The sequence below is a fragment of the Lissotriton vulgaris genome, chromosome 6, assembly GCF_964263255.1.
Source record: "Lissotriton vulgaris chromosome 6, aLisVul1.2, whole genome shotgun sequence".
Lineage (NCBI taxonomy): Eukaryota > Metazoa > Chordata > Amphibia > Caudata > Salamandridae > Lissotriton > Lissotriton vulgaris.
Window position 1 is genome coordinate 909,310,668 of NC_141694.1, and position 27,715 is coordinate 909,338,382.

At 52.1% G+C, this 27,715-nt stretch overlaps 1 protein-coding gene across 6 annotated transcripts in view; it reads right to left on the reverse strand.

Moving 5' to 3' along the window:
• BIRC6 (baculoviral IAP repeat containing 6) overlaps positions 1 to 27,715 on the reverse strand; it is a 2,386,688-nt gene that overhangs the window by 762,372 nt on the left and 1,596,601 nt on the right. For all 6 annotated transcript variants that reach the window (XM_086926902.1, XM_086926900.1, XM_086926901.1 and 3 more), the window contains one exon: positions 22,650 to 22,871. In XM_086926902.1, the coding sequence (XP_086783028.1) occupies positions 22,650 to 22,871 (222 nt within the window). The remainder of the gene's footprint in view (positions 1 to 22,649; positions 22,872 to 27,715) is intronic.

The window sequence follows — 27,715 nt, forward strand, 5'->3', positions numbered from 1 at the left end:
AGCTGAGATCCGTGGGTGCGACGAGACACGTGAGACCGGCCATCTTGAAAGAAGCAGCACTTCCCTCCAGCACCACTTCAGAGGTATCCTCGTCCAAGTGCTTTGGGGACTGAGAAGCCCCGACCCCGAGCAGCTCCTGCACCGAAGATCAGCCCTCCAGCATCCACGAGATCTGCGTGGGGCCCTTTTGCCTGTTTGCTGCTCGACGCGTTGTCTGGTCACTTGCCGGCTGGCTAGTGGCCTCCTAGACGACGAACTGCGAAATCTTCACTGCTGGTCTGGTTGCTCCAGACTGGCCCTTGCTCCCTTCCAAAAGAGGAGCACTCCGGACCCTCCTGGTCCACTCCACACGCCGTTTCCACTCACCGCTTGGGTTGCCTTTGCCAAGGCCTGTTGACTCCGAATCCGAAGCCGACACCGCCGACAGCGAGAGCCTGCGTGGGACAGCTCGTGCCTCCATCCTGGTCCACGTGACTGCAGAGACAAGCGTCCACCTTCACCTGATCGCGACGACGACATCTGGTTCCACTCCAGCCACTGGCTAGTGACTTTGAACATTGTCCCCTCTGCTTTCAGGTTCTTCTCTTCACTGATCCACCCTTGGATCACACCGGACATCTTCCTCCTGACCGCCTGCAGCATCTTTTCCTCCAGGCTCCATAGACTTCAACGCAGGAACCCGACACGACTTGGCACCTATGCACCCGCAGCCTGTGGGTGAGGTAACACGAGCATTTTGGTGCTCAAGGGTAGCTTGACTCTCCTAGTGTCCAGTTCCACAGTCGTTTTGGTCCTCGGGACGTCCGTACTCACCTTTTTCTTTAAATGTACTGTCCATAGACGTTTGTACGCATCTCGCGTGTGAGTTCACACTCTGCACACGCGTTCCGTGGGCCTCCTAGTACTTACCTCAAGTTAGTATAGCGTGGTCCCAGTGATCCTACAGCCTCTGGACAGCTCCATTCCTATTATCGACTTTCACATTCCACTTACTTAGTATATGGTTTGTCGTGCCCCTAGGGCACCATTGTAAATCGTGCAACTTAAACGTATTTTTCCTAAGAGTTTGTCATGTGCTTAGCCCTCTGATCTCAAAGAGTTCAGAGGTGTATGTTAGTTAATAAATACTTGTTTATTTTCATAACAACCTGTGTGGTGTCCTTTCACTTGGTATTCAAGGGGTTTTATGTGGTAAAACAGCTGGCTTCACATGCCAAAAGAGTTTAGCCTAAGACTGCTTTGTCCATGCTACCACTAGGATAGCTGGTCTATAAGGTTGACTTACAACCAATCACCATAAGGGTTGTTTGGACTGATACAAGGTGATCACTAGAACTAGTGAACATCATATATCAGGCCAACTTCTCACAACCGAGACTCGGGATAACGGCTGAAAGATGGGAATCAGAGCTTGTATATCCCGAACCCGCTGTTCGGGAGGGTAAACCCAAAACTGCGCCGAGTCGAGAACTGCTCCGATGAAGAGGAGCTTCTGAGAGGGACACAGGTGTGACTTCGGCATATTGATGGAGAACCCCAGCAAATGCCGGAGGTCGGCCGTAGTCTGGAGTTGGCTGACGACTGTCTGGGGCGAGCCCGCCTTTAATAACCAGTCTTCTAGGTAGGGGAAGACTGACAGCCCTAACTTGCGCAGATGAGCTGCGACCACCGCCATCACCTTCGTGAACACCCGTGGGGCGCTGGTAAGTCCGAATGGGAGCACGGTAAACTGAAAGTGCTCTTGGCCTACCGTGAACCGCAGGTAACGCCGGTGGGCCGGCAGGACCGGGATGTGGAAATAAGCGTCCTGCAAGTCCAACGCTACCAGCCAGTCTTCCGGGTCCAGGGCAGCTAGGACCTGAGCCAAAGTCAGCATCTTGAACTTCTCCTTCCGGAGGAAGCCGTTTACGTTCCGCAGGTCTAAGATAGGGCGTAGGCCCCCTTTGCCCTTCTTGGGTACCAGAAAGTAGTGGGAGTAACGTCCACACCCTACTTCTGGCTCAGGAACGCGCTTGATGGCCCCCTTGGCCAAGAGGGCCGTGACTTCCTCTTGCAGAAGTTGCAAGTCATCCCCCGACACGCGGTGGCATGGATGGAGGGGTCGCCTCGAAGGGGAGGTAGTAGCCCCTTCGGACGATCTGCAGCACCCACCTGTCCGATATGATAGTGCGCCAGTGGGAGAGGTGATGGCGAACCCTGCCTCCCACAGGCGTCACATGGGCCTGAAAACTCGGACTAGGAAGGTTTTGAGGTGGGTGCTGTGGAGGGAGGTGTGGACTGGCCTCGCCGTTGTCCCCGACCGCCGCCACGGCGGTTTCCACGGCCGCCACCGTGCTGTTGAACATTTTGCGGCGCGTGGCTGGCAGCACGTGTGGGGGCGCCCCTTCGTGGCCACGAAAAGAGCGAAAGGCACCCGTTTCCTGGCGTGGGGCCGAGAGGCCCAAGGACTTGGCCGTAGCCCTGGAGTCCTTAAAACGTTCCAGCGCATGGTCTGCCTTGTCGCCGAAGAGGCGACGGCCATCGAACGGCACGTTCAGAAGTGTGGCCTGGACATCGGCCGATAAATTGGCGGACCTCAACCAGGCGTGGCGTCGAACCGCCACCGTCGTTGCCATTGCCCTGCCCAGTGAGTCCGTTGTATCCAGCCCACACCGGATGGAATAACGCGCTGCATCTCGGCCCTCCGCCAGGGTTTAGGCGAGTTTAGCCCGGACCTCCTCCGGACATTGTGGCAGCACGTCCGTAACCGCGTCCCACAGAGTGTGGGTGTAACGGCCCAAGAGACAGGCGGTATTGACAGACCGCAGCCCTAGGCTTACAGACGAGAACACCTTCTTCCCGAACTGTTCGTATTTCTTGGATTCCCGGTCTGGCGGGGCCGACGGGAATGCGGTCTGGGAATTGGAGGCCTGGATGACCAGGCTCTCGGGGGTGGGATGGGTGGACAAAAAGCATGGGTCGCCCGGGGCCGGGCGGTAGCGTCTGGCCACGTTCCTATCCACAGGCAGGCCTGTGGCGGGCTTGGACCAAGTGCCCACAAGAACGTCACATAAGGCCTCATTGAACGGCAGCAGAGGCTCGCTGGAGCTTGACTGCGGTTTGAGGACCTCAGTGAGGAGGTTAGTCCTCACGGCCGCGACGGGGAGCTCAAGGTGTAAGGCCTTGGCTGCCTTCGTCAACACTACACTATATGTAGACCCCTCCTCCGAAGCCACAGTCGGAGGGGAGGCAAATCTAGTGTCTGGCGATGTGTCAAGACCACTGGCCTCCCCAAGCTCATATGTCCAGTCCTGTTGAGACTGGCACTCCAGTGCCAGAGGGTCCTCAGACCCCTCCCAATCCTCCTCGTCACCCGTTACCTGTAAAACAGGATCAGTAGACGGGGCCTCCTCATGGAAATAAAAATCTCCAAAGGCCTTTGGAAGCGGCGCCCAGCAGCGCCGTTCCGGCGCCAGAGTTGGACCGTAGGGAACATTGGGGACGGCGTCCACAGTGGGTGCCGGGGGCGACACCCGTTGGGCCGGCGCCGGCGAGGTCGTGAGGTCGACCGGCGACGACCCGGATCCGGAAGCGGATCCAGTGAGGTCCTGCGGCGCAGGGACCGAAGTCGCCGGCGGCGCCGGGGCCGAAGCACCTGTCGGCGTCGGGGCCAGAGCACCCGACCCGCTAGGGCCTCCAGTCGGGACCGTTGGGCCCGAAGGCGCCACGGAACCCGACTGAGGAGGGAGGGACCTCATGGCCATGAGGTACCGCTCGATCTCCTCCGGCGTCACGCCGTGCCCAGGGACCCGAAGGTGTGGGGCAGGCGGCGACGCTTGCGACTCCCGCAGAGCCACGGGGGCGGTGTCGCCCGAGCCCCCGGCCGCATCGTGCGAGCGTCGGGGTGGGTCAGAGGAACGATGACGTCTCTCCGACCTCTCATGCCTCTTACCTGAGGACTTGGAGCCTGACGACCAGTGTCCACTCCCGGAGCTGCGATGACTCCGACCTTGCGACCTGTCCCTCGACCTCCCATGGGACCGGGACCGGGACCTGGAGTGGCGCGGGGCCGACAGCCGGAGCTCAAGCCGCTTGCGGGACCGCTCCCGCCTAGCCTTCGACGTCAGGGCCCGGCAGTCGGAGCAGATGCGGTCATCGTGATCGAGGCCTAAGCCCTTCAGGCACCGGCGATGGGGGTCCGTGACCGACATCAGTTGGTTGCACTTCGAGCAGGGTTTGAACCCGGGCATCCCTACCAGCACCGATAGAGTCAAAGACTCGAAGAAAAAGAATGATCAAAAGATCAAAAAGTTCAGTAAAAAATTGAATGGGTGTAGAGCTTCTCCGGATCTACGCTAGCTGGCGCGGAAAAAAGAAGAACGGACGTCAGCGCGCATGGGCGGCGTCTAAGCACTCAGACGACGTCATTCCGGCGCTAACGATGCCGACGACGGCCGCGGAGCCACAGACGACACCTACCGACGCGCAGGGGTATTGCTACGCAAAAATTTCCGGATCCAGTCTGACGCCTGGGGATATTCTAAGGTAAGGAACCTATCACTAATGTGTCTCTTTCAGATACATAGCATATTAAACTATATTACCTACTGGCGATAGCCAGTAGGTATATATAGTTAGGATTTTTTTCCTATGGGATTTCTGAAAATTCTATGTCGAATAACTTTGGCGTTTGTGGACGGAATTGGCTGAAATTTTCAGGAAAATGGCACATTTGGTTTCTGAGCAGCCCCTGAAAATTTGGGGGGGGTTTCGTCAAGGGGGGGCCGAGAAAAAAGGGGGTGTCCCAAAACGCGTTTTTCCCATTCATTTTTCCATAGGGCGGTTGGACTCACTTTTAGCTCGAACGGCTGAATGGATTTACACGAAACTTGGCAAAATTGTAGATATGGTTTGCCCGACGTGCCTTTGCTATGTCTCAATATATGTGCTCCAGTGGATTTTGAGAAATTAACGTTTTAAAAAATATATATCTGTGACAGCGCTCTAGTTAGCGCCCCGGTTCGCGTACCGGAAGCGTAACGGAACTTCGCGAAGCAAAGCTGATTGGCTCTCCGGTGTCTGTCAACATTCTAAACAGTCCGGAGCGGCCGCCATCTTGCCATTTTTCGCCGTAGAGGCGCGTCCCGGTACGCGAACCGGGCAGCTAACCGGGCAGCTAACCGGCAGCGTAACGGGAGTCTAAGGAGAAGCTGATTGGCTGTCAACATTGTAAACAGTCCGGAGCGGCCGCCAGCTAACCGGTAGCGTAACGGGAGTCTGCCCTCTTGTGTTTTTGGAGCGTCCGGTTCGCGTACCGGGTAGCGTTCCGGTAAGCGTAACAAGGGGAAAACCAAGAGAAACAGTAAAATAAAATTTAAGGGAAGATTTCCACCAAACTTGGCAACATTTTAGGGACTGTTTGTTTGATGTGCCTTTGCAAGGCCTCAAGATATGTGCATGTGTGGATTTTGTCTAATTGAGGTTAAAAAAATATATATATATCTGTAAGCGTGCTCCGGCGCGCTTACGTTACGGGTTTTGCTTGCGCTGCAGAGCCGATACGTCACGGTTATGCGACGCGTCATGAGGCGTCACACGTGGCTACGTGATACGTCACGTAATAAAGAATATATTTTACAGCTATAGATATTAGCTTTTAAAAAACCAATGACATTCACTGAAAAAACCATAGGTTATAGACCATATTTAGTTAGGAATTTGCATTTACAAAACCTTGAAAATTCACTGAAAAACAAATAGGTTAGAGACCATATATAGTTAGCTGGACATTTTATTGATATAAAACCAATGAAATTCCATATATAGTTAGTTGCACTAACTATATATTTCGCGCATTCGCAATCCAATGCTGATGATGTCACATATTACATCGTTCATGACATGGTCAATGATCGACAAACACTTACTTTGATGAAAGACAGTAGACGGCACTCCAAGCTTAAGTTACTGGAAACGATTTATTGGCAGACCCCCCTGCCCCCAAGATGACAAACGTGTTTCGCCGTAAAGGCTTCCTCAGTGTCAAAGTGCATAACGACAGAACGCCATTTTATCTCCACCCCTCTATCAACATCAAGAGAGGACTACAATGTTGTGTAAGTTATTTGGCAGACATCTTGCAATGTGCATTAGTTTACATATGCATTCTCAAGTTCTTTACAAACTTGTCAAGGAGTATGGCATTCGAAAAAGTGCTCGTGCGATTAAAAACAATGGGGCACACCCCATGAAATTAATTTCATATTACATTGCTTATTAAAAACACTTGATAATTCTCAGGGACAATTCAAACAAAAATTCAACATCACGGTAATTGATAAAGGAGTGCAAATTTGAAAATAACACAAAGTTAGTTTTGTATAAAAATAGCGTATATATATATACATTATATCTTTCCGCTTGATATTAGAGATTCTAACTGAGTGTTACTTATGTTGTTATTTATAAACAACTTTATATCACACCGTGAGTATCCATAGCCCTTAGCTTTTGTTATATTACAATGTGCAAATAAGCATATGTTATAACGCCCTGTATGGGCAACTGTTTTGTGTTGTTCTATCTCGCCCTGAATGGGCCAGAATCTCCCTATTGCCCAAAATGACTTGTGGTCAAGCCCGATGTATTGGGGGTGGGGAGGGGAGATATGTAGATGATGTTACTTAGCCTATATTTAAATTCTGTTCGAGTTCTTGTTCTTATGACTCGCATATTTAGCTGTCTGCTGATCTGTTATATTTTGACCCTTTCTGATGGACTATTCTAGGTGTACCCAAAGTTATTCATCGTTGTTCAGCCCAACGGGTTTTATTGTCTGGAGGTCGATGATGTATTTTGATTCCATGGCCCTTAGTGCTCTTATCTTGTCTCCACCCCTTTCCTGTCTTTCAAGTTGGTCAATAAGAAAGAAGGATAGTAAATCTCTGTTACTGTTATGGTGGATTTCGAAAGGCGTGCCACCGGGTAATTCTTGTCTTTATTAGTGATGGCACGCATATGCTCTAAGATACGTTTTTTTGCCGGGTTGATGTACCTTTTTGAGCATGGGCAGACCAGACAGTATATTACAAATTCTGAATTGCAGTTCAGCAATTTGTTGATAGTTCTAATCGGCCGTGGGTCATTCGGTCTACCGTCATATCTGATTTTCTTATGACTATACTTGCACGCTTTGCCGTGCATGCAAGGGTAGAAACCCTGAACTGGTTTGGATATAGATGACTTTGGGGGATCCTTGTTGTGACTCCTCGTCAGATGGTCACCAAGGGACTGACAGCGTCTATAAGTTATTGCAGGTTTTGGGGGGTATCATATTTTTCAGGACGATATCTGTTTTATGGATATGCCAGTTGTTATTGAAAATTTGTACCAGTTCATTCGATCTCATGTTATAGGTTGTGATCATTCTTGTCACTGTCTTGGACTCCATTATCTTATTTGTATTTTTATTCTGTAGGAGGTCCTGTCTATCTGTGAGCTCCACTCTTTTAGAGGCCTCAACTAGTGATGTTTTGGAGTAGCCTCTCTCCAGAAATCTGGAGACCGCTGCACTTTGAGCCTGTAAAAAGTCATTGTGCTCCGAACAATTCCTTTTCAGGCGAAGCAATTCCCCGAGCGGTATGTTCTTTCTCATGCTTCTGGGATGGTGACTTGATGCATGAAGCACGGCATTTCCTGCCGTTGGCTTGCGGTAGAGTTTTGTTTGTATAGAGCCCCCTGCTACGAAGACCTCCAAGTCAAGATAATGGACTGATCTGTCACTGATTGTGTTGGTAAATCTTAAATTGAGACTGTTGTTGTTTAGCGTTGCCACATACTCCTCAGCCGAGGACCTGTCGCCCCGCCAAACAACAAACAAGTCGTCAATATACCTTGTCCAGATTATTATGTGATCAAACCATTTTTCGTTGGTCCCCCCCAGGCCACATGCTTCTCCCACCAGCCCACGAAGAGATTCGCGTAGCTGGGGGCGAAGCACGTGCCCATGGCGGTCCCCCTGGTTTGACGATACAACACCCCTGCGAACAGAAAGATATTGTTATAGAGACAAAACTCAGTCATTTTGAGAAGCATACGATTATGTTAGAAGCATACGATTATGTTAGTGGTATTGTATGTTTTTCTTCCCAAGAAACCAATCAATCGCTGAGAGTCCCTCTTGGTGTCCAATACAGGTATATAAATTGGCGACATCTAAGGTAACAAGGAGCATATCCGTTTCCCATTTGATGCCGTCAATAAGCCTCAGAAAGTCTTGGGCATCCCTCACAAAAGAAGGTAAGTCTCTAACAAAAGGGGATAAATAATTGTCAATAAATCTAGAAGTAGCTTCCATAAGACTGCCTATTGACGAGACAATAGGTCTCCCCGGTGGATTCTTGATGTCCTTATGCACCTTCGGCAGATGGTAAAAGGTAGGTATAATTGGATGTTCGCAATATATATATAAAAAAAAAAAAAAAAAAAAAGTCTGCCCTGTTCCCATGGTGCACTGGGCCAGGGACAGACTGATTTGCATATAGCCAGGTTCTGAGCTGGGATGGTGCAGTGAGATAAATAACGGTGATGGATCAAGCCCTGATCTTTGGACTGGGTAAGAGTGGTCTGCTTAATTCAGACACTCTGTTCATCACCACCCCCTTTTCTGCCTCCTTATTGTATCAGCATGAACAATGGCATGACAAATCTTAGCCAGTTCCGTTAGGGGTGATCAGACCTTTCAGCAAACTGGTCAAATGGTGCCAAATTAATTAGCAATGTAAAAATGTATATTCAGTGGAAAGCCATAAATAGTAACAATCACTGACTTTGTAATACATATACGGAACTTTTGGGTAGGTAGCAACAAAAGGATGTTATTCAGTGACATTTTAGACAATGACAATAAGGCTGGAGTAGTCTTGGTTTACTTGTAAACTAGAGGTTGAAAAACACCCTATTTTAATATTTACGTATGTTCAACTTTGTTATGTATGTGATCCCACAGAATAGCTCTGACTGGAGCTTTGTGGATTGTTGGAGAAAAAGAACCACATAGTATATGCCAATTAATACATGTTGCTTTTGTGTTGTGTTCAATCCAATATTACGGGGCCATAACCAGGTAGATTCCATTAGTATCAAAAGGAAACATTATTTCCATGGAAAAGAAGAACTGTCACCCCCTCTTGCTAGTTGTGCACAATTCAGAACTGTAAGGACAAACCTATCATCTATCATCTGCAGATGAAATTGGGAACCACTCTGGTATTCCCAATCAATAAGCATTAACAAAGATTCATATTTCACATTTCTAGTTTTGTCTACATTACAAGTGTATGATTATGATCATAATTAGGATAAACAACTCAACAGGTAGCATGCAAATTACAGGTAAGGTTAAGGAAGCCGCTATCACATTTCACCCATTCCCTTTCCTACTAATCAATTTCCTACCCAATGTGTCTATAACGGTTTAAGCCATCCCATCCTACCTTAACGGTTGTATCAATTCACTAAGATGTATTATACTAATCAATTAATAAGGTTCTCCGGATGCCTTATTTTTCTATGGCTCAGCAGGTGGCATTCGGCCCTTCAGCATCCCCCTGATCAACCAAGAAGTGTCTGCATACCCTTTCAACAGTATCTTATAACCCGTTATAATAAATGTAGTATTAGAGAATTAGGAGAGGCCACTCGTGCTGAGCTCCTGTTTTGCTACAAAAAGTGAAAACAATGCACCCTTATAGAAGCATGTGGAAGTAATGTTACTTTTTCGTATTCTTTACAAGACAGATTTCTGGAAGGTCATCTTGCCTTGCAGCTGACCCGCTTCGTGGAGGAGCGTGCTTGGGTACTTTTACCCTGGCCACGAAAGGAACCAAACCCAGGCATGGCAGGGCTCTTTGTAGAAAGACCCAAGGACTTGGCCGTGGCCCGCAAGTCTTTAAAGCGCTCCAGAGCACTGTCAGCCTTGACACCAAAGAGACGGGAGCCAGCAAAGGGCATGTCCATGAGCGAGCCCTGGACATCGGGCGAGAACCCGGTAGACCGCAAATAGGCATGGCGCCGCAACGTCACAGTCGTGGAAATCACCCTGTCCAAGGAATCAGCTGTGTCCAGATCACACCTGATGGCGAACTTAGCCGCATCCTTGCTCTCTGCAATTGCTTGGGAAAGAACAGCCTGGACCTCCTAAGAATACTGAGGCAGGACTCTCTGCTACCGAATCTCACACAGCGTGAGAGTAACGGCCCAAAAAGCAGGCGGTATTAACCGACCGCAACTCCAAGCTGGCTGAGGAGAACAACCTCTTGCCATATTGGTCCAGCTTCTTAGAGTCCTTATCCGGCGGAGCAGTGGGAAAGGCACTCTTCGACGTCGAGGCCAGAATGACCAGGCTCTCATGCATGGGGTGAGTGGTCAAGAAGGCAGGATCGCCAGGTGCCGGGCGATGACGCCTAGCGACGTACTTATTCACCGGTGCCCCCGAGGCCGGCCGCAAACAAGTGCCCAAGAGGACTTCGGTAAGGGCCTCATTGAAAGGGAGCAGCGGTTCCGACGATGTAGACGCCGTCTGGAGCACCTCCGTAAGGAGGTGGTCTTAAGGGTCACCGTAGGGAGGTCGAGATGGAGAGCCTCCGCAGCTCGACGCAGCACCTTAGAGTAGGAAGCGCCCTCCTCCATAGTAGGCGAAGGGGAAGCCAACCCTGGGTCAGAAGACACATCAAGCTCACCCGCATCTTGCTCGGTGTCACACTGCCACGCAAGGGAGTCTTCGGAGCTGTCCCAGTCCTCATCCGGAGTAGATGGAGCCGGCCGCGGCGGCAGAGCCTGAGAGAGGGCCAGCGCCACCGGGAGCAGCGACGGGAACGGCGCTGGCCGGGGCCGAACTGGAGCCGCATCCCAATGTGGATCCCAGGTCGGAAAGAAATGAACTGAGAACCGGGGCAGGGGCAGGATAAACGTCACCCAGTGCGGGGCCTGTGGCTGCGCTGGGACTGGAGCCAAGGGCAGCGCCGGGGCCGGAGCCAGCAGTGCTGCACCTTGGGCTGCCGGGCGGGAGCCGACGGCGCTGGATCCATTGGCTCCGGGGCCGGCGCCAGAGGCGGTGCCGCCGGGCCAACAGGATCTGGACAAGGGACTGCGGGGCCTGCATATGCGCCGGCGGGAGTCCGAGGCCTAAACAGGCGGTCCATGGCAGCAAGAAACTCTGGCATCTGTTCGCAAGTCGCCGACAAACCCGGGAATAGCGGGTAGGCCGCTGGACTCCCAGGCTCCGGAGGAGCCGCAGGGACGGAGCCCCTTTCCCTCTTGTCTGCCTCCAAGGAGCGACGGGGGACGTCGCAGAGCGAACACGCTTCTTCAACTTCTTATTATGGTGTCGTTTACCGGAATCTGAAGGTGAAGACTTAGAGCCCGAGGAGCGACAGCTTCGGTCCCACGAGTGCTCCATCTAACGGCCCCTAGATCAGGAGCGGGGGTGAGTGGAGTGCGGGAACTTCCGTCGCCGCTCCCGCAAGGCCTTCGGGCCATGACACGGTAGTCCCGACAGTCCCGGTTGTCATGGTTATCTCCAGGCAGTAGAGGCAGACATCATGGGGGTTCGCCACCGACATATTTCAGCGGCACGACCCACAAGACTTAAAGAACAAGTTACTTACCTTCGGTAACGATATATCTGTAAGAAACATTAGTTAGTGTTAGATTCCTTACCTTAGAATATCCCCAGGCGTCAGTCTGGATCCGGAAACTTTTGCGTAGCAGTACCCCTGCGCGTCGGTAGGCGTCGTCTGCAGGCGTCCCCTGCGGCTCCGCGTCCGTCGTCGGCGTCGTGCGCCGTGATGACGTCGCTGGAGTATATAGACGCCGCCTCCGCGCGCTGACGTCAGTTCTTTGCACACAGCATTTCCGCGCCAGGAGACGCAGAGCCATGAGAGAACCAACACTGGTGCCATGTAAAACTAGGGCCCTGAAAGGAATGTCCTTAACCCTAGGTATCAGTTCGCAGAACGGGGAGGATGGGTGGGATCGGTAAGAAATCTAACACTAACTAATGTTTCTTACAGATATATCGTTACCGAAGGTAAGTAACTTGTTCATCTGAAAGAAACACGTTAGTGTTAGATTCCTTACCTTAGAATACATACCCCAGCAATACCAACCCCGGTGGTGGGTCTGCGAACCAATACAAACTACACCAGAAAGTCCTGGAGGACAGAACGGCCAAAGAAGCCATCCCTCCGGACTTGACTGTCCAGGCAGTAGTGCCTCGCAAAGGTGTGCAGCGAGGCCCACGTAGCCGCTTGGCAAATGTCCTGCAAGGGGACTCCCCGGCCCAGGGCAGTGGTAGCCGCCGTGGCCCGAGTGGAATGGGCCCGCAGCCCAACAGGAGGCTCCTTCCGAGCCAAAGAGTAGCACGCTTTGATGCAGAGGACGACCCATCGAGAGATGGTTCGTTTACAGACCGCCCGTCCCTTCTTCGCACCCACGTAGCCAACAAACAGTTGGTCATCCACCCGGAACTGGCGTGTGCGATCCATGTAAAATGAAAGCGCACGTTTTGGGTCCAGACGATGGAGCCGCTCTTCATCCTTCGAAGGATGCGGAGGCGGGAAGAAGGAAGGGAGGGTGATGGACTGCCCGATGTGAAAGGCCGAAACAACCTTGGGCAGGAAAGAAGGTCTAGTCCTCAGAACCACCTTATCAGGATGAATGGACAGGAAAGGAGGTTGGACAGAAAGAGCCTGGAGCTCACTCACTCTCCTGGCAGAGGTGATGGCAACCAGGAAAGCCGTCTTTAAAGTCAGGAGACGGAGAGGACAAGAATGAAGGGGCTCAAAGGGAGCACACATTAGAAAGGTCAGAACCAGGTTCAAATCCCACTGAGGCATCACAAACGGAACAGGTGGAAACATGTGAGTGATGCCTTTCAAGAATCGAGTTACAATCGGGGATTTGAACAAAGAAGGCTGATCAGGAAGCCTCAAAAAGGCTGAAAGGGCAGAAAGGTAGCCCTTGATAGTGCCCAGAGCAGAGCCCTGCTGGGCAAGAGAAAGAAGAAACAGAAGAACCTCCGAAAGAGGGGCAGAAAGAGGATCCACAGCCTTTGCTGTGCACCATGCCACAAATCTGTTCCACCGACAGGCGTATACCGACTTAGTGGAGGGACGCCTGGCTGCCAGAAGAACATCACAGACTTCAGGAGGCAAGTCAAATGGCCTCAACTGCCGCCGCTCAATCTCCAAGCATGGAGGTGGAGACTGGACAGGTTCGGGTGGAGGACCGTCCCCTGCTGCTGCGACAGAAGGTCCTCCTGAAGGGGCAGGCGGATCGGGGGACCGACTGACATGCTGAGTAGCTCGGGATACCAGTATCTTCGAGCCCAGTCCGGAGCCACAAGGATAACTTGGGCCCGGTCGCGCCTGATCTTCTTCAGCACTCTGGGCAGAAGTGGTATAGGCGGAAAGGCGTATAACAGACCACAACTCCACTCGCGCCGAAAGGCGTCGCCGTGCGAGTGCCGTCTTGGAAACTCCAACGCGCAGAACTGATGACATTGCGCGTTCTCTTCGGTGGCGAATAGATCTAACCAAGGCTCTCCCCATTGCAGAAAGATGCCTTGCGCCACGTCCGAGTTCAGACGCCATTCGTGATCCATCGAGCACCGACGGCTGAGTTCGTCCGCCCTGGCGTTCAGAGAACCTGCCAGGGGTTGAACCGTCAGAGTCACGCCCTGACGTTCCAGCCATTGCCAGAGGTGCAGAGCCTCCTGGCAAAGGGTCCACGACCCCACACCGCCCTGTTTGTTGCAGTACCACATGGCGGTGGTGTTGTCGGTGAACACCTGCACCACACTCCCGTTGACAAAGGGGAGGAATGCCTTCAGTGCCAGACGAATCGCCCGCAGCTCCAACAGGTTGATATGGAGCCGGGACTCCGCCGGAGACCAGATGCCTCTGATCTCTGCCTCTCCCAAGTGGCCACCCCAGCCCTGGAGGGACGCGTCCGTCACGACAACGTGCTCCGGTTGGGGAAGGGAGAGGGACTTGCCCCTGACCCAATCGCGGTCCATAAGCCACCACTGCAGTTGTCTCGCAGTGCCCTCCGAGATCAAGACGTGGTCGGACAAGTTGCCCTGATGCTGGGCCCACTGAAACTTCAGGTCCCACTGCAGAGCCCGCATCCGCCACCGAGCGTGATGTACCAGAAGGATGCAGGAAGCCATCAGTCCCAGCAGCCGCAGCGTCAACCTGACCGAAACCCGGGATAGCGGCTGAAAGATGGGAATCAAAGCCTGAATATCCCGAACCCGCCGTTCCGGAGGATAAACCCGAAACTGCGCCGAGTCCAGAACCGCTCCGATGAAAAGGAGCTTTTGAGAGGGACACAGGTGTGATTTCGGCACATTGATGGAGAACCCCAGGTCGTGCAAGAGGTCTGCCGTCATCTGAAGGTGGTGGACGACTGTCTGGGGCGAGCCCGCCTTCAACAACCAGTCGTCTAGGTAGGGGAAGACTGAAACCCCCAACCTGCGCAGATGGGCTGCGACCACCGCCATCACCTTTGTGAACACCCGTGGGGCGCTGGTAAGGCCGAAGGGAAGCACGATAAACTGAAAATGCTCCTGGCCTACCGTGAACCGCAGGTAACGCCGGTGGGCCGGCAGGACGAGGATGTGAAAATAGGCGTCCTGCAAGTCCAACGCTACCATCCAGTCTTGTGGGTCTAGAGCAGCCAAGACCTGAGCTAACGTCAACATCTTGAACTTCTCCTTCCGGAGGAAGCCGTTGACGTTCCTTAGATCCAAGATAGGACGTAGGCCCCCCTTGTCCTTCTTGGGCACCAGAAAGTAGTGGGAATAACAACCACGCCCTACTTCTGGCCCAGGAACGCGCTCGATGGCCCCCTTGGCCAAGAGGGCCGTAACTTCCTCCTGCAGAAGTGTCAAGTGGTCCCCCGACACACGGTGGTTCTGCGGTGGCATGGCTGGAGGAGAGGTCTCGAAGGGGAGGGAGTAGCCCCTTCGGACGATTTGCAGCACCCACCTGTCCGAAGTGATCGTGCGCCAGTGAGCGTGGTGATGGCGAACCCTGCCACCCACTGGCGTCACATGGGGCCGAAAGCACGGACTAGGAGGATTTTGGGGTAGATGCTGCGGGGGAAGGTGTGGTCTGACCCCGCCGTTGTCCCCGACCGCCGCCACGGCGGTTTCCACGGCCGCCACCGCGTTGAAAGGATTGTTGCGGCGCGTGGCTGGCGGCACGTGTGGGGGCGCCCCTTCCTTGGCCACGAAAGGGACGAAACGAACCCGTTTGCTGACGCTGGGTCGAGAGACCCAAGGACTTGGCCGTGACCCTGGAGTCCTTGAAGCGTTCCAGCGCGTGGTCCGCCTTGTCACCGAAGAGGTGACAGCCATCGAACGGCATGTCCATCAGTGTATTTTGGACGTCTGCCGAAAAATTGGCGGATCTCAGCCAGGCGTGGCGACGAATCGCCACCGTCGTTGACATAGCTCTGCCCAGCGAGTCGGTCGTATCAAGACCACACCGTATCGAATATTTCGCTGCATCTCGGCCCTCAGCCACAGCCTGACCGAGTTTTGCCCGCACCTCCATGGGGCATTCTGGCAGCAGTTCCGCGACCTATCCCACACAGAGTGGGTGTAGCGGCCCAAGAGGCAGGCGGTGTTGCAAGACCGCAGGCCCAAACTAATGGACGAGAAGACCTTCTTGCCAAATTGGTCATACCTCTTGGATTCCCGGTCGGGCGGGGCCGACGGGAATGCGGACTGGGAGGTCGAGGCCTGGATCACCAGACTCTCAGGAGTGGGGTGGGTAGACAGGAACTTGGGGTCGTCCGGACAAGGACGGTGGCGCCTGGCCACGTTCCGATCAACAGGCGGACCTGAAGCGGGCCTGGACCAAGTGCCCAACAGAACGTCTGACAAGGCTTCATTAAACGGCAGCAGTGGCTCCTGTGGGCATGACTGCGGTTTGAAGACCTCGGTGAGGATGTTAGGCCTCACGGCCGCGACGGGGAGCTCAAGGTGTAAGGCCTTGGCAGCCCTCATCAGCACCACAGAATAAGCAGCTCCCTCCACCGATGCCACGGAAGGAGGAGAGATCAAACCAGGGTTAGGAGAGTCGTCCAGACCACTGGCATCCCCCAAGTCACCTGTCCAGTCCGGGTCATACTGGCACTCGCGTGACAGAGGGTCCTCGGACCCCTCCCAACCTTCACCGAACTCTTCATCTTCTCCGTATTCGGAGTCAACGATGTAGACCGGCTCCTCGGGGTTCATGGGCCCCATCGGCGCCGGAACCGGCGTCGAGCGACGCCCGTCCGGCGCCGCGTCCGGCGTCGGGGAAGGTAAGGGGACGGCGCCGCCCGGAGCCGGCGCCGGAACCCCGGAGCCGGCCGGAGCCGGCACCGGAGAACCGGCGTCGCGCGTGGGTGGCGTCGGGGGTAACCCCGATGGCAACGGCGCCGGGGAGGCCGGAAGACCAGCCGGCGCCGATCCCGAAGGCCCTTGCGGCGCCGGGGTCGGAGCCGTCGGCGGCGCCGGGGCCGGAGCACCCGACGGCGCCGAGGCAGGGACACCCGAACCGCCAGGACCCCCAGACGGTAGCACTGGGCCCGAAGGCACCGTAGGCCCCGTCGGAGAACCGAGCGCCCTCATGGCCATGAGGAACGCCTCGATCTCCTCAGGCGTCGCACCGTGCCCAGGGACCGGAGGGTATGAGGCAGGCCGCGCCGGCGACTCTCGCGGAGCCGCGGGGTTGGGGTCACCCGAGCCCCCGGCCGCATCGCGCGAGCGTCGGGGGGAGTCGGGGGTACGATGACGACGCCCCGACTTCTTATGCTTCCTACCTGACGAGCCGGACGAGTGGTGTCGACTTCCGGAACGCTCGGCGCGGCTCCTCGATCGTTCCCTCGAACGCTCTCTCGACCTCCGGCCGGACCGGGACCGCTCCCGGTCCCGACGTGGGGCCGACACCCGGAGCTCCAGTAGCTTGCGGGACCGCTCCCGCCTAGCCTTGTTGGTGAGGGCCCGGCAGTCGACGCAGGAGTCCACGTCGTGGTCGGGGCCCAGACACCGGAGACAGAGGCGGTGATGGTCTGTGACCGACATCGTGCGCTCACAGTCATCACAGTGCTTGAACCCAGGCATCCTATCAGGCACAAGTGAGTAATTAACTTCGAAAAACTTGGTCAAAGACCGGGATACTGCTCTTCAGATCTGCGTCCACTGGCGCGGAAAAAAGAAGAACTGACGTCAGCGCGCGGAGGCGGCGTCTATATACTCCAGCGACGTCATCACGGCGCACGACGCCGACGACGGACGCGGAGCCGCAGGGGACGCCTGCAGACGACGCCTACCGATGCGCAGGGGTACTGCTACGCAAAAGTTTCCGGATCCAGACTGACGCCTGGGGATATTCTAAGGTAAGGAATCTAACACTAACGTGTTTCTTTCAGATGCTGGGCATCCCTACGTGCAACAGGAGACAAGAGAAGGAGACAAAAGTCTCAAAAAAGTGGTTAAAAAATGAGAGGTAAGTGTTCAATCCGGATCTGCGCTTTTGGCGCGGAAAAAGAAAGAACTGACGTAAGCGTGCATGGGTGGCGCCTTAGTAGCCTCCGTGACGTCATTACAGCGCTTACGCCAGTAAGGGGTGCGGAGCCGCACAACGCCACCTACCGACGTGCAGAGGTACTGCTAAGCAGAAAAACTTTCCGGATCCAGTCTGACGCCTGGGGATTATTCTAAGATAAGGAATCTATCACTAACATGTTTCTTTCAGATTCTCTCTTCTACTGACACCTGGTCAAGTGTTTTCAATGCTGGCTTCACAGGGTCTCACTTTTTGATGTTTAAGCATAGTCTCGGTGTAAGATGTTGAGAATCTGTATACTGGCTATAGATAAATTACTGAAGAACGAGATACTTACCTTCGGTAACTATGTATCTGGTAGAGAAGATTCTATCCGCAGATCCCTTAACGTAGAATTATCCCCAGGCGTGAGACTAAATCCGGAAAACGTTTTGCCACAGCATCCCTGCGCGATGGTACTCTGCTCTGACGTCGTCCAATCCGTGACGTCAGCGAGGATACATAAGTCCCACCCCAGCGCGCCTACATCAGTTTTATCCGGAGAACTTTTCCACGCCACAACGCGGAGCCATCACAAACAAAACTGTGAGAATACTGAAACAGTGTGCCAAAAAACCCAGCTGAACAGAAGGGAAAGAAACAAATGGTGAGGAACAGAACCATCCAGAATAGAGCCAGGTACTTAGGCACCAAGATCTCGAATGAATGAACAGGGCACCACTACTGGAAAGCAATCCTGCAAACAAATACAACAGCCTCCCCGGGGCAGAAGCATATGAAAAATACTCAGCAGACCAATAAATGTGCAGCCACTGCCCGGAACAGAAAGGGACACCAAGGTCAGAATGGGGACCAATGACCATTCAACCTCAGACAACACCAGCAGGGAGAAAGCCTCCCAAAAGCCAAAGTTGAGACCAGCCAAGGCACCTCAACCCCAAGGACTGCCAAGACAGAAGTGCAAGCAACAAAGGGAAGAAGAAGCAGGAGCGAACCTCACACTGGAGATCAGGGTGCAGGGGCCCAGAGCGCCTATAAAGTCAAGGATGGAGCAACAACAAGGTGAGCATCCCCCGAATGAGGAAGTAAGAAGGGCACTTGCAAAAGACAACCACCCGGAGGCAGGCGAGTGCAAAAGACCTAGAGGGCCCTCACAGAACGGGGAGGTAGGCCGGGTCAAGAAGAAGGCTGGGGCTAGAATCGTCTCTACCAGATACATCGTTACCGAAAGTAAGTAACTTGTACATCTGATAGACTACTAGCCGCAGATTCCTTAACGTAAAATAGATACCCTAACCCTACCAAAGGGGAAGGAGGGTCTGCGAGAGGACCTCTCCAGCTCAGGCGAACCCAAGACCCCAACAGGGGACAAATCGCCGGGACATGGAAATAACCCAGTCCTCCCCAACAGGGGATGAGCCACAGGGATAAGGGAAAGAGCCCAGTCCCCCTCCTCCCAAGCAGACCAGAACTGCAGCGTCGCGGAGAACACCGCCCCCACAGGGGATGTGTCACAACGACAAGCGGCAGGCCCGCCCTCACCAGCAGGAGAAGGAAGGGCAATACGAAAGGAGGCCATGAGCCAATGTACCAGGGACCTCCACCGGAAGCCCCAGGTAAAGGTAATAAGAAAGGAGACCAGCAGCCAATGTACCAGGGACCTCCACCGGAAGCCCCAGGTACAGGCAATAGGAAAGGAGGTCAGCAGCCAATGTACCAGGGACCTCCACCGGAAGCCACAGGTACAAGCAATGCGAAAGGAGGCCAGCAGCCAATGTACCAGTGACCTCCACCGAAAGTCCCAGGTACAGGCATCGCAGTGGAGCACCGAGGAAGAAGAGCAACCCAGAGACTCCAAGGAGTAGAGCAGAAACAAGAGCAAGAGCCCTCCACCGGGATCACACCCAGTGAAGAGGGTGGCCAAACTCATCACAGCTGGACGTCAACAGGCCAGACAGAACAGAACAGCGCCTCAGTAATAAGGCTGTTGTGAGAGAAAAACAGTCCCACAAGGCTCCCGAAAAAGCAGAGCAGGGGCGCCAGGCCTCACTCCACGGCCCCTGGCCAGGTACCAGAAGAACCGGCGGGCGCAGCTGGTTGCCAACCAGCAGGAAAACAATAGGAGAAACAAGTAGGACGAACCAAGTCAACACAGGAAAATAACACTTCTGGACACTAGACAGAGGACCAGGCCAAATGGCAGACAAAAGGCAAAAACACCGCAGCACAATGCCGCAGGTGCCCATGAAAACGCACCAGCGGCATACAGCAACACCAGGAAGGGCAAGGAACCCTTAAGGGGAAGTCCACACCTTCCCAGTGTAGGACAGGGCTATCCAATAGGTACACATACACCACGTAGGGTAGGACACGGCCCAAGCAGTATGGGAACCACTCTTAGGGAAGAACTCCTGCATCAGAGACAAATTAGAAAACCTGCTGCAGAAACCACAGAAGGCTTGGTAAGCAGCCTAAAAGAACACTCTTTGCCAAAAGGGGCTGAACCAGCAGCCGACTGAAGAGGTAGGCCAACTCAGGACCCCGAGGGCACAGTATCCCTCACAGGAAGTGTATCATTCACCCCAACACCAGATTCCAAGAGCAGTGGGATAAGACCTCCCACTAAGACCCGGAGGATCGACAAAACCACCTACTGAGGAGGAGGAGTAGGACAGAGCCCCGGAAGAAGACGCTGCATAGCAGAGTCCGCATGAGTGTTAAACAGAAGGACCCCGTCAAAGGGTACATCAACCACATGTTCCCTGATATTTTCAGGAAAAACAGCATCACATAGCCAGGCATGGCGATGTAGAGCCACATAAGTGGCCATGGCACGGCCTAGAGCATCGGCAACATCCAAAGCCGCATGAAGAATAAATGCGGCCAAGTCCCTACAATCCAACACATGGCTCCGTAGGTCAGCATGGGCACCCTCATGAGAGACATGAGAACGAAGGGACTTCACAGAGTCCCACAGACTGGAAGTATCCCTGGTCAATAGACAGAAAGTGTAAAGCGCCCGCAAGGCAGCGCTAGAAGTAGCAAAGACACCACGCCCCCATGAATCCAACCACCGGGCCCCCAGAGACAGAGGAAACAACACCACAGACAAACACGGAAAGGCATTCCGCAGAAGAGAGCCTTGAGTAGAAAGGTGGGAAAGAAAGACAAACAGGGTCCTGCGGAGCAGGGCGGTGACGATGCAGAAGCGCCTGAGGCACTGGATCACCCGTGGCAGGGCAACCCCCCAAGCCCCCATAAGAGAATTGTGGAGTGACGCTCAAAGGGAAGGAACAACTCCCGTCCACCAGAGCCCTGGTGGAGAGCTTCCAAAAGGTTGTCCGTAGGAAACAGAGTGACAGAATACCAGCGGCTGTGGAAATGGCCCGAACAAAGGCAACACTAGCCTCTGTAGGGCGCCGCGAAGGAGAAAGTAATTGCTCCGTGGGCGACGGCTGCAGGCTGAGCCACCCGTCCCCATGTCCAGGGAGAAGAGGCCAGCCCCGGAATAATAGGGGATCCACAGATGAATGAGGAACCTGAGGAGCCCCAGGAAGCGGAGAGGCCGGGGGAAAAGCCATCCGCGAGCCACGGAAAGAAAGGTTCGAGGATTTCGGCCGTGGGTACGGCGAGGAGCCCTCCCTGGAAGATGCCAGTGAAAAGGCAACAATACGGCACCCTGTCTCTGGGGAAGAACACTCCAACAGATGGCCGACCTCTGGTGAAGAAGGGACGAATCCAGAACCAGACGTCGGCACAGCTCCGTGGAGTCCGCCACTGGCGCCTGATCGGTGTCAATCGGCGCCAGAGAGGGCACTTGTGCCGCCGGCCCGACTCTAGCCATCACGTGCTCTCCATGAGGGTGGGGTGGGATCGATGCCAGAACGGCGAGGGAGCGGTGTCAAAAAGGCGCCGGCTCGGCCTCTGATGGGGCAGCCGCCCGTGCCGAGGATCGAGGGGGACTCGGGAAAGCACCTCAGGTTCCTACCTCCACCGGAGCCGGGGAGGAAGGCTCCTGGCACCGAAATGGCACCGGCTCGACCTCTGGTGAGGCAGCTGTCTGCTCAGAGGACCGAGAGGGACTCGGGCCAAGTCCGGAGTCCAGAGGTCTCCTGCAACGACACAAGGAGCCCCGTAGGGAGTTGTGGCAAAGCAGGGACGCCAGGCGCCGAAGAGGGGAGCCTCGAAGGACTACACCTCGATGACAACACCCTCCTATGACCTGGAGCGGGAAATTCCGGGGCCGGAGCCGCCTACACCTCCACGTAAGGCCCCGCGCGAGGCAAGGGATCCGCGGACGTCTCAGGAGGTGGAGGAAGGGCCAAAGAAGCCAGCAGTGGGTAGGAAGGTGACAGGCGGTGGCGCATGTCCCGGGGGGAGCAGGAGCCCACCGCGAAAGACAAACTGAAGGACATACCAGCCGGCGAGCCATGCCCTTGGGGTCGGGGCGAGAGACTATGTCGCCGACGAAACTGGCGATTCCATGCTTCCGAGGTAGGGGATGGACGCTGGGATGACACGGACAGCAACTTCATCCGGCACACCTGCCATGACTTAGGCTTAAGGTACTGGCAGGCGTCGCAGCTCTCCAAGTCGTGGTGCTCACCCAGGCACCACATCAAAATTGGGTGAGGGTCCGTCACAGACATGGGACGCGCACAGGAGGTACCCGTCTTGAAGCCCAAAGGCATTCGCACACTGTTCCACCTAACGCCAAAGCATGTAAAAGAATAGAAGGCCCGAAAACAGGCCAGGACACAATCCGGAAAAGAGAGAAAACTGACGTAGGCGCGCCGGGGGTGGGACTTATGTATCCTCGCTGATGTCACGGATGACGTCAGGGCGGAGTCACGTGGTGCCGTCCCCCCGGCACGCAGGGATGCTGTGGCAAAAAGTTTTCCAGATCCAGTCTCACGTCTGGGGATAATTCTACGTTAAGGAATCTGCGGCTAGTAGTCTCTATCAGATCTAGAGATGCACATGTACAGTACCACTCACAGAATACAATTAGGCACAGACTGATCTATGAAGTATATAAACATTACTTACTCAAAAAGGTCTCTGTTCAGTAATTCAGGCAAATCATACTCAACAGGAAGCTCGTAGCTATGCCACAAAATTGCTGACACACAGTGCAAATGAGATGGTGATGGCATTAGAAGGCCATACTCCCTGTTTGAACTATTCAGGCAACTGTTGTTGATTCGGCCACTTTGCTTCATTGCTGCAACTCTTGCAGAATCACTAACCCATTTCAACAAGGTCTGAATTCTAGAAAATAAACAAGCAAAATAGTGAAAGATAAATCATAATATATTAGGAACATATTTTAGAGGACGAAAAGCAGATGCTTTATCAAAGCCTTAGAAGCAAGAATGTTTGCAATAGCTTAAATCATCCTTCAAAATCCATGACTAAAAAAAAATTGACCATAGTTAAAGAAGAAGGCATACACCAGAATTGTTTGACTCGGAGCCAAACAGGTTACCAAACACATCCTCTTCAATTTTTAATCATCAAAACAATTCCTATACTTAAATGCAGTTTCCCTATGAACTATTGTCATTCATGATTACTCAAATTCTGAAATATGCAAAACATAATGGAAAATATCTCATGTGTAAGTTAAAAACAGCAGTGATCTCTTCCATGTCACCATACCTCACCTTGTCATCACATCATATTTTCTGTCTAAAATGTTCAGCTGCACCTTGAAGTTGGATTTGTGCTGTAGCAAACAACTAAAATAAAATACAAATAAATAAAACCTATTCTTGAGCATCTATGCAACCAAAGAAAAATTATGAGGGGGCACAGGTGTGTTAATTTGTGTAATTTTTAAAGACTAAGATGTTTTAAAGACTAAGATTTTTTGCATGGAAAATTCACTGTACTGGACACAAGAAAACGGTTAATGCTAGACAGTGTTTAATTTGAATTGCTGCTCCTTTTTTAATCAATAAATATATTTTCACAGATGTTAGGCAGTCTGTAATTAGTTACTATGTTCTATAGTTCTTGAGTAGTGCATGGCTACCCGAAGGCCTCCTAGCTCTAGAACAGACATCGCATGCCACCAGACCACAACAGAAGGGGGAGTTAATTATCAAAGAACCAAGTTTTCAAGGCCTTGCAGAAAGGGAGTTATTGGTATAGTTGGCATAACTAGTGCAAAGGTGTTCCACTGCTTGGGGGCCATATAGGTCATTAAGCGGTCTCCCATATGGGACCTGAAAATCTTGGGAACGTTTAGAAGGTGCGCCAAAGAGGATCTAAGAAGTCTACCAGGAATATATGTGGTGGCTTAAAATCTTAGCATTAGGGGCCTTTGTTGTGAAGTGCCCTGTGCATAATACATAAGGCCTTGAATTGCACTCACTGGTCGACTGGGAGCCAGTGTAATTCTACCAAAGCCTTTATGGTGTAATGGTGTTTCGGGGTGTTGATGAGGAGATGAGCAGCAGCATTCTGGGCAACCTGCAACCTTTCTACCACATATCTGGGTGAACTGAGATATAAGGCATTGCTGTAATCAAGGTGTGATTTTACAAGGGCCGGAACAGTCTTCTAGCTGGGTGGGGAAGAAGATTTGGGACCTTCCTCAACAGTCTCATAACGCCAAAACGACTGGCAGCAAGCTTTTTTACTTGGTGGTCCCTTGTGAGGCTGCTGTCCAACCACATCCCAAGGCTCTTTATTGAGCTTTCTGGACTAGGAAGACTATCCAAACAATTTGGCAGGGGTTTCAGTGTTTTATTACTGAAATTGTTACTCAATAGCATGACACCAGTTGTATTTTCATTAAGTTTTAGTTGGCAGTTAGCCATCCATCTGGCCACTTCCCGAAGACACTGGGACAACTGGAGGTGACTTGAGCTGGGGTCAGGGGAAATTGACATAACCAAATGGGGGGCATTGGCATAAGAAATCAATGACAACCAATGTGAGTGCACAATTTCAGCCAGGGGGTACATATAAAGGTTAATTAGTGTTGGGCTCAGGGAGGAACTCGGGGGCACCTCAGAGCTAAGAGGATGGCTATTGGATTAACAGGACTGATCTAATACCTGAAAGGTTTTGTTCTCCAAAGAGGTAAGCCATTTCAGTGCTCTGCCATTGATACTCACATTTGATATTCTCCGAATGAGTGTGGTGCAATCTACCACATCGAAGACTGCTCTTATAATCTAAAAGAATAATGGCTGCAGAATTTCCTCCATACAGTAGCTGCCTTAGTTCTTCAACCACTGCCAGAAAAACTGTTTCTGTGCTGTGGTCTGAATCCAATTTGATTGGGGTGGAAAACTTCATTGGCTTCAAGGAAGGCAAAGAGATATTTATTGACATGCTTTTCCAGGAGCTTGCATGCTCCAGGTAACAGGGAGTTCGGCCTGTAGTTGCCCAAACAAAGGAGTTAAAGGCTGGGCATTTTTAATAGCGGTTTGACTACAGAATGCTTCCATTGATAGGGGACCTGTCCCCTGATAAGGAATACATTTAACAGATCAGTCAGGACAGAGCAATACTTTCAGACCCTTGACAGAGGATGCAGAGGGGGGCGGGCAGCAGATCTATGGGGGAACCCAATTTTAGTGCACTTAAAAGGTCTGTAAGAAGACTCAAAGTAAGATTGGGGAAGACCATATACCTACCTTCTTGTTGCTCTGAAGAAGGCTTTCTGGATGGAGAGTCGAAAAGATTTGGCCTGTCAGAGAAGGAGGAGTATATGTCCTTTATCTTCTTCTGGAAGAAGAGTGCCGGGTTGTTGCTATGCTCTACATGGGCTTCTGGAGTAGAGCTGGCCAGCTTAGGCTCCGTGATCTCTTTAAAGATCGGAAAGATATCCTTCAGGGAATTGGACGAATTTTTAATCTTTACGGAATAATAGGATACTTGAGAAGTTTTTATTTCCGCATGGTAATTCCTAATAGCTTTCTTGTATTAAAGTTTGCTAGCCTCATCATAGGACTTTATCCAACTTCTCTCTAATTGCTTGCACTCCTTTTTTTTTTTAGGTCATTAAATGAGCATTAAACCAGGGAGATTTGTTGCCTCACTGGGCACTCTTGCGCCACCTTGTCGGTAACACATCATCTAGCAAACTAGTAATCCACTCATTGAACCTGCAGGGGGACAAGGTAATTTGGGCAGAGGGATCGGGTGTAGTTGAATCCAAGGCAGCTGACTAATCCTTGGGGTTCAGTTTAGGCCAGCGTCATTTCATTTGCCTGGCCAGTAAAGTGGAAGTGGGTGGGTGGGGGGGTTGTAGGTAGAAGAATAAGGAGTCAAAAGTGGTCTGACTAGGTTAAAGGTAGAGGGCTTTGCACCTGTAAAATGGTGATGTTGCTAAACACTAGGCCAATAGTGTGTCTTTTCCCATCCATGCGGCTTTCAACCAACTACATAAGTTGTAAGGAGACAAGATCTTGTAAAAGATTCTTAGAGGAGCCATTGTTGATATCATCCCACATATATAATAAAGTCAGCAAGCAAGATTAAATTAGCCCTATTTATGGCCAGACTAGCGATTAGTTCTGTAGAAAATTAGCACACAGGCCAGGAGACCTATGCAGAAGGATTAAGGAGAAAGTAAAAGGGGGATTAATGCCATGGAAAGTAGTAAACACTCACAATTCTGGGTATTAGGAGGTAAAAACGAATACTTGAGTGTTTCCCAGTTCATGATGTATATTCCGCCAACTCCCTTGCCCGACCAGGCTAACCTATTAATGAAGGTAGCCTGGGGAAATGCTTGGACAACATCCAGGAAGGAGTCCTCATGGAGTCAAGTTTCGGTAAGGAATAGCACATATGGTGCTAACTCAACCAAGAAGCCAGGGAGTGACAACTGACCAGAAACATACACAAAGCTATTGGTTTAGGATTCATGCTAGGCTGACTCTGTCCAAGATGGGGACACAGTCCGCAGCTTTTGCAGACTAATGTTGAGTGACTAAGGTCGATGGAGTGGGAGCATGAGTCAATGCGTTTTGAAGCGTTGCAGTTTGTTCTTGGTATATATTAACTTGTTTTGTATGTGTGAGTGTGAAGGAAATAAGATCTGCTTCTTATGGCTACCCCCACTTTTTGCTCGATGTAATGCTTTTTTTGACTCGTCTGACTGGGATCCTGCTAATCAGGACCCCAGTCTATCTGCTTTCTCCTTATACTAGTGTGTTCATTACCTAGGTACATCCCAGATTGGATACTGGGGTACCCTTGTCAGTCCCTAGTATACAGTACCTATGTTACCAGGGAATGGGTAACCCAGAGGTCTCCCAGTGGCTGAAGCATGCATTATGCCACCCATGAGAGACCATTCAAAATGAAACTACAGGCCTGCCATTGCAGCCTGGGTAGGTTGGTGCATGCACCACTTACTAAAGATATAGGGTTACTATATCTAAGGGTCACTGCACTTAAAACCTATAAGACACCCCAATAGCAGGCCTTTACAATCCTGAGCAAAAAGAACAATTGATGGACAGAATGCAGAACAATGTCATACATTCCCCCCAGTACAAAGGTCTGGGCCTAAATCCATCGTTTTTTTGCTCACCATGCCATTCCAGTTTGAACTCAGCCATATGCAAATCAGTCTTGACCCTGTGCCTCAAGAGACCAGTCCAGCCCGAACTGCCAAGCCTGGTCCTCCCTGGACTGGAAAAAAGCATCCTAGGACAGTTTTCGGAGTTTCACCCCTCATCAGCCAGGATAGCTTGACTTTAATGGCATGGAGAGCACGGAACCCGAGATGACATCTGAAAAGGAGGCCAGGCACAAGAAATGGGCTATTGGCTAAATTGCTTTCATGACAAACTAATGTTTGCCACATAAAGATGTTTCCTATCAAAGTACGGTTCCAACCAAATTGGCATAGATAATGCCTCAAAAAGTAGCTTAATATATATCCATGTATGTTTGTAAATGATCACCATTGTGTTCACGGAACTGACTATATTAGCTGTTTAAGACTAGTTTTTAGAGTAGATTTGGTTGCTTCTTCAACATACTTTGTTAACTGATAGAGGGATCGTGCTAATGGTGGAGTAAATCCTAGCCAATGCTGAATTTCGTAAAGAATATGAGTGTACCTGGCCAGCAGGCAGGAAGCA